Here is an 11,391-nt window from a genome sequence, read left to right as displayed (position 1 = left end):
AGCGTAGTGTTTCTGAGAATGCGAAGAACATGAAGATAGAAAAGTGATTTCTAAGATTCTTCTCGGATATCATCCAGTAGAGTCGAGTTACACTATTGCGTTGGAGCTGATCGAAGAGTCTCAGACTACTCAATCTTTCCCTAGTCTCGACAGCTTTTGAAATAGACAGCAATTTATATCTCTTATAAGATTTCCCATTTATCACCATTCGATATGTCTAATTCCTTTAGTCATCTGTCAACACGTTCTATAAATAATCAAACCGCGATTATTCATATTTTAATTTTTATTTTGTAAATAAATAATTAACAAAAAGAAAATATCTCTGACAAGCACTATTCAATGTATAAGTAGTTTAGCACAAAGACAAATATTTAATTAAAAAAAACCAAATTATATTTAACAGGGCTCTCAAAATTCAAACAATAATAAGTATTAATTAGCGGGCATGAGAAATATCATTAATTCTCAATTAAGAAATAGGGGTACGCTCCTCTATCGAATCATCTCCAACATGTGCGGATTGGAATATTGTTCATGAAAATTATATGGTATTGCTAATGATGGTTTAAAGTAAACCGAAACGTTCAAGGAATTTGTTATCAACAAGTAATGTAAAATTATAGTGAATATATTTTATATATTGCGCTCCACAAGTACTGTGCTGTGTATGCTCTCATTGCTCGATAATTAATATTTATTAAATATTTAATAATTCAAATACTTTAAGTTACCGCAATCTGCAGCTCTTTGATATTCCCGCAAAATTTCCTTTATCGCTTTTATTCTTTCTGTTGCATTAGAATAATTCCGCTGTACTACTGAATATAAATTATCTCAAATAAAAAATGAAGCGATCAATACCAGTGCATCACATGTATGCGCTGCAAGCATGTTAAATAAAACCGCGGTAATTGAAGTTATGCGAAAAAACGAATGACTTTCTTTTCTATAATGAAATTGCAACAGCGAAACGCTGTATGATGACGCTATTGGAAAGGAAAACTGCGGAATGTAAAGGCATACGTACAAATTTCTGACTCTCTCTCTCTCTCTCTCTCTCTCTTTTCTGCCTTTCTCTCTGCTCGCTATTTGATGCGAAAAAAAGAGAGTGTGGCGTGCGTAGGACACGCGCAATCTCGGCGTACAAAAGGATCGGAATCCATTACGCGGCAAATTTTTCTCGGATAGAAACGAGATTTTTTTTTTCGATCACGTAGCATGAGATTTATCACCGTTTTGAAGCATCGTCCGCATCCTCCGCTTTTCGTGCTTGTGAAGCATCCAGAGGCGCATCGATTCGCCATGAGGAAAAAATATGATCTCGCGATATCGTACTATCAATAGAAAAATAGTCCGGTGTAATCTGATCGATATTGATCAATGTAGACACGTATCGAGTACTGGCATATAATAACTGACCAAGAGAGCAGTGATTTGTTAAAATATTACTAGCAATAAATTGTTTAGTCTATTTCAACAAATTTGGTATGAATCCTATACACAAAGACAATTTTTCAATAAAATTTGTGCGTTCTTGTTAATAAATAAAAAATATAGGCGCTTTTGATTGTTTTATTTTCAGTGGTAATTTAATTTGTCATTTTTCTGTTTGATTTTTCGACTTTAAACAGAAAATAAATCCCGAGCGGATTCATTTGATTAAAAACAAACATGTAACCTGTAGCTTTGAAAAATACTTTCAACCGATTGTTAAGTTCATAATGCAAATATATACATCCAGAGAAAGGTTTCTTTGATTTAAAGAAGTGTTCCTTTGCTATACGGTTAAAGACAAAATGTTTTCGATTCGAATGTCATTTTTAAAATTTATTATTTTTTGAAATTAAATAAAAAAATTTATTTAATTTACAAAAATTATGATCAAATCAAAGAAATAACATTCAAATAAAAAAAATTGTTTCTTTAACAGTATAGCAAAGAGACATTTCTTTGAATTGGAAAAAAAAAAACCTTTCTCTGAGTGTATTTCGCATTGATTTAACACAAACGCGTTTGTATACAATTAATTCGTATCTCATTTGATTTGGAACAAACAACATATTTTCACGAAGCTTAACGTGCAAAAATTAAAGAGAAAGACTCTGCAAAAAAGCATCATCTGCTATGTATCTTCGAAGTTCGTACGCCTCGCTTCATTAAAAGCGGGATACGACTTGGCGAGAAAGGAAAGTAAAGACGGCGAACTTTTGTAAATAATAGCGAGTCCTTAGTCGCCACGTCGGGTGGAGGAAAATCCGTTTACGCTTTCGTCGCTCTTCGCAAACTCATACACGACACTTGAGCCTTCGCTGCAAACTTTTGGCGTGAAAGTAAATAGAAATTTAAGCTAGATAGATAGAATAGACAAAGTTATGAACATTCTGTTCCTTCGCTAATCATCCGCGGTCCTTTCCATTAAAAAAATTTACTGTATAGCAATGACAATTCAAGTTCAAATCAGATTTATACAAATTCGTTCACTAAACAAAAAAATCTTAATTTCAAAGAAATATTTCTTTGCTCGTATTAAAAATTATTTTTTTGGATCAATGAGAATTGATTTTATCTTATTTTCAAAGAAATTTTTGATTCAAAGAAATAATTTTTTTTAATACGAGCAAAGAAATATTTCTTTGAAATTAAGATATTTTTTCAATGTTATTTTATTATAAAAATTTCCGCATAGTTCAGTTATAAAATTCATTAATTCTAGCAGCAATGTTGCAATTTACACGAAAACTGGAAAGCCGTATTTGGCAACTGTGGTTGAAATGAGAATTAATTTGTATGATGTAGAAACGCTCGTTTCAATGCGACAGAATCACCGTGGTATAAACGTGTGATGTGGTAAACATTACGTTCACGGTGTAATAGTAAGAGTCCACCTATTACATACAAGGCGTTTCCTCGTTCTCGGTATTTCCCTCATATTTTTTCCTAATATAAATTTTATGTAAAAACAAGAAAAACTACTTTTAAAAAATTTGTAATTTTAAATACTAAATATTTTGTAATTCAAACGTTAATTTAACGTTATCTTAAATTAACATTTACATGAAGTTAATTCTTAAACCTTTTCAGTATGATATACTTGACTTTTTTTTCGAATACTCTTCTTCTTCATGCCTTTTCCATTGCTTATAACTTTAGTACTAATGCAGATACATACATTTACTTGGTATCGTTGTTCTTTGTCCAGCGTATCAATTGAAATGACATTTTTTACAACATGTTTGTTTTATGACAGTTATAAACAATCGAATTGGATTATATACCAGTATTCCGTTAAATTAATAAGTCAATTTATATTCAATTTGAGCCTCGTCCGTGATAAAGCACAATAGACCCGTAAAATATTTGTATTCTTAAATTCTTAATACATACGTAATTTTTTATATAGAAGCCATTAACTTGTCACTCACCATATGATGCGCAGCAGCGGAGTTGATGGTAGCAAAATCTATAAAATACAAATATATGATATATTCAAATTAGTAATTCCCAAAATAATCAATAAGTAAATATTTCAGAAAAACAATTATTGCTTGTGTGAAATAATTTTAAAATAACAATAAATTTTACGAATAACAAATGAAATAATAACCAAGTCTATGTTGCTCCTCTGCCACCTGATGTCTCCCAGGCCTCCTCTTCCTCTTCTAATTCCTTGATAGCACTCGTACGACACAATACTTTCGAAACGCACTTAAGACGCACTTACGATCACTCACGTTGCTCGCTGTAGAATACAAGGATCCCAAGATATTTAGCACGACATTCTCATCGTTAACCCACGATGTCCTGTAAATTAGCATAATGGACGATCTCAAATAATGGGTTGATATTACACTGAAGTTATATTGCGTGGTTAATGTTCGGATCCGATTAGGATTGTACTATTCTTATACTATTCTTAGGGAATTATCTTTCATTCTCTAGTACCTGCCATGATTGCGTACCGAGAGATAATATCACGATGATGACAGGTACTACAGAATGAGAGATAATGACTTTAAGACTATGTACATTGAATAAAATCAAAGAAAACACTGCATGTCGAGCACCAACTGATTACTTCTGCGAAATATTTAATATGTACTATGAAATAAAATTTTTTGTATTTCAAATAAATTGTTAATGAATGATTAATACACATCGCAATAGATTTTTTGTTACTTAAATCGACTCGGCCCGATAATTCATGTGTTATACCGCACTTAAAATCCGGAAATGCTAGATAAATCGATGAAAAATTCCAAACACGAGGCGAGATAATTTCGACATTAGGGAAATGATTGTCGCTCATAAAGCAACAGTTCATAATTTCCTATCTCCATCGAACTATTTAAGAAAGAGATAAAGAGGAAAGAAGAGGACAGAGAAGAAAGGAGAGGGGGGGAGAGAGAGAGAGAGAGAGAAATTAAAGAGAAAAAAGAGAGGTCTCAATAAACAGTCTTTCTCCTTCACGCTATATTATTATCATAATCCAAATTCGCACACACCAGCAGTGAGAATCGATTACAATATGATCCTGCCACGATCACGTTCCGAGAGACAATAACATGTGGAGCAGTTCCGACCGTTAACGATTGAAGTTACTACGCCCGACCGCGCAGTGACCTTGTTTACGAAGTGTACACGTGCTAAGTATTCACTCAACCTGCAAAAATTTCAAATATCGTGTGCCAACTGAATTATAACAACCGCGAAATATTTATCGTATTAAGTTCATCTTAGATTAACTATAATTCACATTCAAATTAGAAAAAAAGAATTCTAGTAGATATAATTTTATATGCCGCGCACTTGCAGGTATATATCTTAATATACAATATGTATAAACATGTGTATTGATTCCTCAAAATGTTTTTGGCACGTTACATGTAGAATTCTATCTTGAAATCTGACCTGAATTATAAATTGTCTAAAGTAACTTTGAAAAGCAAATACGTACAGCATAAAAAATATACTTTATTTTCTGTATTTCAAATTAGTTTTAATAAAAAAATGTACTATAAATTGTTAATTATTAACTGTTGCATGTTAAATTTAATATTTATTGAAAAAAATATGACATTATGTTCGTGTATGTAAGTATACATGAAATTCTTTTAGAGTTAGTACTAACAACTTCGAGTTAACTAAGACTCCTCTCTCTTATAATTAGATTATACACAGCTGAAATTTTAAATTTTGTTCAAAACTAATTGAAAAATATTTTTTCGATCTACATTCCCAAAACTCTATTTAAAAAATTCTTTGCTTTTCACTCTCAAAACTGACGCACTGATAATAAAACATTTCTCGTATCATTTCTTGGCTCTTATATCTGCCATTAGAATATATATCATTGGTTTTGAGAAGCGTTACATATTTTTCATGTGTTCGCGTGGAGCCATCCATCTCCTTGAGATCTAAGCCAAGCATAATGGACCAGCGTAATGCTCACGGAAGCGTATTCTACCTAAATCTTTAGTACTTTTCTGTTAGAATCTTTGAGTAGACGAACATCCTGCGGGCACCGCGAATACAGCGAACGACGACCGCGTTAAAGAGACACAATGTGCAGTTTCAAAGTACCATTTGCGACGCATTCGTATTTATGTCGCTTTGAGAAATCAATGGTAAGCTTTCTAAATGAGCAGCTCACCTACCTTACGTTGCATTTCTGTCTTCATCCGTTCAATAAACATTCTAAGGAGAAATTCTTGTCTTAGAGAATCATAATTTTTAAGCATAATACATATAACAGTAACTGATTTTCAACATAAAATAAATAAGCACAACAAGAATAACTATAAAAATATAATTAATTATTTTTTTTATACATAATTAATATATTATACATTAAGTAATTTATGCGATCAGTCAATGTGATATAATAGAACTATTTTAATTATATCTCCAGAAACATTCTTTCAACATTTTCAAAAAAATGAGAAAAGAACAAAAGCGTGAGTGTCCCACAATTCATAATAAATAAGAGGATATAATTAAATTTTCAGCTTAGTAAAGCAATTTTACGATTTCGTCGGTGCATGAAAATGCGAGCACATGGTGCGTTTTCGAAGAGGAAAATTAAAATGGATGAGACATCCATCTCAAAAGAAAGATCAGATAATGTGAACGCCTTCACTCGAGTGCTATTTTAAGAAGTGGCAGGAATATGGAGGCTAAGACATTCTTTTTGACGTACTGTTATTTACGGTTGAACGGGCACACGCCAGAACGAATTTCGCGTTATCTGTTATCGCTCGCTAACTCAACAACACACTCTCTCGCAGCAAAACTCATTACAGCATCCTTTCTTTATCATGCGTGTCAAGATGTAAGACAAATTCATTCCTTGCCTCTTGACAAACTTTTCTTATTTATTTTTAATGATTTTTTTACGTAGATACTTGTATGATATCATTTTCTTACTTAATTTAAAAGTGATACAATTAAAAAAATTTAGCAGAAAAAAGGAAAAACTATTCTCAACGTGACAGAAAATAATGATTTAACAACTAATATCGACAAAAAAAAATTCTTAACATAGTCAATTATTATTTTTTGCCAATATCGTTTCATGACTCTTTAAAAAATCATCCTTTTCGAGTTGCGATTATTTTGACAATTTTTTCTTACGTTAATTCATTTTTGGTGATTAATAGGATATTTACTTAAGGGGTATAGTCTTCATAAAAGTCTTATAGTATTCATGAAAAGTGACTGAAAATTTATATTTTTCATATAAAAATGCATATAAATATGAAATAGTTTAATAGAGTTAATATTTAATATTTAGCAATGCAATTTTATAATTTAAATGAAAATTGTTTTCATTTTACCTTAATAATTTTTTAAAAACATACTTCTTAAAATAATTTTTGATGCAGGCTTTAAATCGCTGCCATGTTTTTTGTATTATATTTCAAATACTTTCAAATGCAATATAGAAAAATATGTAATTTTTTTTATTTTATTAAAAAAATATGTGTAATATATTTTTAACTCATTCATGATAATAACTCGAGAATTATTTTTTTAGTTAGTATCACTTTTAATATAAGAGAATCAAATGTCAGTAACGTAAAATTTCCATGCAAAACGACAAAAAAAGTTTAGCTTCGATTTAAAATGTCATCAGACTGTCTGAAAAATATTGGAAAGAATATTATTTTTATGGGAAAGGTAATGCGATGAGTATGATCTAACGATTTACATGATGAATTTACAGCAAGCGTAAACGAGGATATCAGTTTTTCACTGCACAAAATGCAGGAGCGATTTGCAATGAGAGTCACAAACGTTCGTGAACTCGATTTTATCCGGGTATTATGTCGCATTGTTATTTTGATGAGATGTAAAGCCGGATTACCGCTGGCAAACACTGCACTCCACATGTAATATTTTATGTGCACCATAAAAATCCATGATATATTTCTATAACAGTATATAAATCGATAATCAATGTTTCAATAAAAAGATAATTGATACATATTAATGTGAAAGAAAAATAAAGATAGAATTCTCATTTGTGAATTAATTGTTTAAATGACATGACATAGAAATTCATATGCATGGACACACACGCATACATGTATTATTTTAGAATTATATCCACAAAAAATTTAATTTCTTTAATAAACATTTTTATATAATAGTTATATCTTCATCTATGTAAATATTCACAATCAAATAAAATTTTGTGAAAAATATTGATAGAGGTGTAATTCTCAGATTGATAACAGTATAATTAGCTGCGCTAAATGTTAGTAGATTATTAAAGCGTAGTATAACCTTTAGAGAATTTCGGCCTTATTACTTCCAATTGACAAACTCTGAACTTTCATTAGATTTCATTACCTCCCTAAATATATTGCATTCTATTCAGTTTACTGACTATTAACAGCGTTTAAACGTAATAACTTGGATATTGCAAAATCGTTCGCAGTCTTCATAAATTGCCAGACGGTTTATACTCGCTATTCCTGCAACAAACGCAGGTTATAGATTGTAATTCCTACAAATATGTCAGTCTTTTTTTTTACTAAAAAAAAATAAACAATGGCCGATCGGCCGAACGAGCTACCATTCATCAATATTTCTCGAAAAAGAAATCCGATGCTCACACACGCGTCCATAAAGAAATACAAACAATTTTCGACTTGTCAAAAATGTAGAAATAACGATTCTTGTCATGTGTATGTGTGAACGTGAACAAAATTTGAATAATTGTACGTTGATATATGCACAGATACACAAAACTTACTTCAAACATTACTGAAAATTGATAAGAAAGTATAATAGTTTGTTAAAATAAGTTCAGAAATAATGTCTGTATACGCGGAGATAAATTGTTTGGTATTTATGACTATGATTGCATGCTAAAATAATTAGATACGGTTAAGAGCTACATTATGTTATAACGTTAGTAATTATAGTTCTACCAAAAAAAAATATATAGTTGAAAACAAAAATAACTATATAAATTATAATTAAATTACGGAAACTGTAAACCATTTTTTCTCTGAATATATCGAATAGACATGTAAAATAAAAATTTTTTCGCATTTATAAATCAAACATCTGTCAAGGATGTTGCTAAAATCAATATTTAGCACCGTATTGACAATATTCACATCTCTTTTTGGCGTACGGAAATAATTTAGGTCAACGACAAGATACATATCAACTGCCGTGTCAGTTATGAAATTGACAGTTTGTTGTTACTTCGACAATCACTCTAGTTTCTCTCTCTCTCTCTCTCTCTCTCTCTCTCTCAATCTCATGGTTCATTACGTTTAATTTATTTATAAGTATCCATAATAACCATAATATTAGTTAATCGCATATCATTATAGAGAATTGTTCATAATTACCTATCGAATAATTTATGCTATTCATGAGCGGAAGAGAACCAACAATTTACACAAGCTTGTATTTATACCCGGGAGCGAATAGAGATCAATAGTGAAATTAAATATCAAACGTGACCGGCATTGAATTATTATATAATTAAATAGTAACAGTTATACGCGTCTTGTCTTGTCACGGTATTTCGGTCAAATTTTGTCAAATATATTATTTGATTTATTTAGATCCATAATCATAAAATTGCTTAATTGCTTGCAACAAATTCAATTAGTATCGCAATGTTGCACAGAATATTTCAATATAAAGGAAACCGCTACTCGTATCTGTAATATATAATATAGATATCTCAGCTTTTAAAATTATTTGATTTGTGATTTTATTCTGCATTATGACTAATGTTCTGTATAATTCTCGAATTGTTTTAATGTAACATTATACTCGTCATTAATTTATTATTAATTATTACATCACTAGAGAGTATAATATGAATATTTTAATATCATTTTCCGATCCAAAATACTCGTAACACAATATTTACAGGATCTCTTTCATTTTTATGTAAATCTTTTGATAACTGAATTTGGAAGATATCAAATAATACACTATACAATGTTATTTAAAATAAAAATTAGTTACTTCAAATCAATTGATATTTAAATCTCACGTGTAAAAGATACATTAAGAGTATTATCAAGACGGATTTTTCAACGTTACCTTCATTATGAAATCTTCGTTATTTTTGCCTACAACGTTCTTTGGTTTGCAGATATTTCAACTCTTGCGCAAACTTACGCAAGAGTTAAAGGAAAGGTTTCGTCTTTCTAAAGATAAGCATCTACGCTCATAATTGATGAGAGAAGAAGCCTCGACAGGGTAATAAGGTTACGCCTTTATATGTGTGTAGCAAACTCAGTAAATTGGCTACACGGACGAGAGTGCAGATTATAGGAGCTATACTATTTTGCTTAAAACTTGGCTTTGTTATTCGACTATACATGTGTCACCTAATTACCATACATCAAGTCAAACAAAAATGTTGTAGGCGATTTTGTAGCGTGGCAAGCGCAAAGGTTTACGACGTGTCTCCCCAATGCAGAAAGTTGCAGACCGTTGGTGATCGGGTAGCGTGCGGTAATTTTCACCCCTGCGTTACCAATTATGTTACTCGCTCGTGTTACACACCGGTTACGATTACATGCATCTCGCTTACACATGCTCGTATGTATGTTCGCGTACACGAATATTAGGTTATTAACCCAGGCGGAATATTAATCCTGGTTAGCAGTAAGTACCGCGATAATGGTGACACTTGTGCTGCGGTCACGGAGAATTTATGCCGACGAATTTCGCAGCGCGGCTTATTCCAGTGAATCGATGCTGATGAATCGCAAACTTCGTGCAATGTAACCGATTGATTTCACAACCGTTTATTGCAGTTTAAATAATAACTAGGCAATAAATCAGTATTACTATGATAATTTATAGATGCAAGGCTTGTAAATACATATAGCGGCATTGCCAATTCATATTTCTATACAATAGATTCGATATTTGCATTACGATCACGAGTTTAAGTTTTACAATCGGCGAATTGTACATTCTATTGATATAAATCAACGATGTTATACACGAATGTTCAAAGTAGCCACAATAGTTGGAAAATACACCGCGAGTTTGTTGATTTATAAAATTATAAGAACGACTTTCTCTTGATTATATCGAATTCATGTATTGCAAATTGACTTTGTATTAGTTTGAGATATTTATCCAATTTAAACTTGAAAGTTTCGTAAAAGAAAGTTATTTCTTGCGCTTCTGGAATATATTATTAACAACTTAAAGAGAGAGAGAGAGAGGGGGGGGGGGCGTAAGCGTGTTTAAGCTTTTAGACCGAGAACAAGTTTTTCTAATATTTTTAAGAAGTTATACTTGCTGATATTCGGTCATATTTCTATAAAAATTTCATCAAGAGCTCTACCATATATCACACAGCACGTGCGCCTATATTTTCCTGTGCTGCGGTAGCGGTAAGAGAATGAATTCTTACTGCAACAATTCCGTGGATCATATAACATGCCACAGAAAATATTTATCGTGAGCTAAACATATATAGTAAATAATATATAGTAAAAAATATTTTGTAAATAAAATAAATAGAATATTAAAAAAAATAAATAAATACAATGAATACAAAAAGTAATCGTACAAGTGATATTTTTAGAAAAAAGCCATATTGATAAAATAAACATTAATTAACAATTTTATATGAGTACCTTCTGTTCTAATATAAATAAAAGAGTTTCGTATTTTCTTGATTACACTGAAGAAAAAAATTATTAACTTGACTAAATGTGTTTAGTTGGTAGTGAATATTTTGTTTTAGTATTTATATTTAGATTAACAAAATATCTTGTAATTTAAAACATATTATTTGTTTGAATTAACAAATATTTATTTATCAACCCGTACATTTAGTTGAATCAAGTAATATATTTTTTTAAAGCAACAACTTTTTTTCTTAGTGAA

General features: G+C 30.8%; 1 protein-coding gene across 1 annotated transcript in view; it reads left to right on the top strand.

Moving 5' to 3' along the window:
* LOC108750778 (neurobeachin-like) overlaps positions 1-238 on the top strand; it is a 215,533-nt gene extending 215,295 nt beyond the window's left edge. Inside the window, exon 3 of the mRNA XM_018490507.1 lies at positions 3-238. Coding sequence (XP_018346009.1) covers positions 3-47 — 45 coding nt within the window. The 3' untranslated portion in view covers positions 48-238. The remainder of the gene's footprint in view (positions 1-2) is intronic.
* The last annotated feature ends 11,153 nt before the right edge of the window (positions 239-11,391 follow it).

This window comes from Trachymyrmex septentrionalis, unplaced genomic scaffold (genome assembly GCF_001594115.1).
Source record: "Trachymyrmex septentrionalis isolate Tsep2-gDNA-1 unplaced genomic scaffold, Tsep1.0 scaffold37, whole genome shotgun sequence".
NCBI classification, from domain to species: domain Eukaryota; kingdom Metazoa; phylum Arthropoda; class Insecta; order Hymenoptera; family Formicidae; genus Trachymyrmex; species Trachymyrmex septentrionalis.
This window is presented reverse-complemented; position numbering and strand designations above follow the sequence as displayed.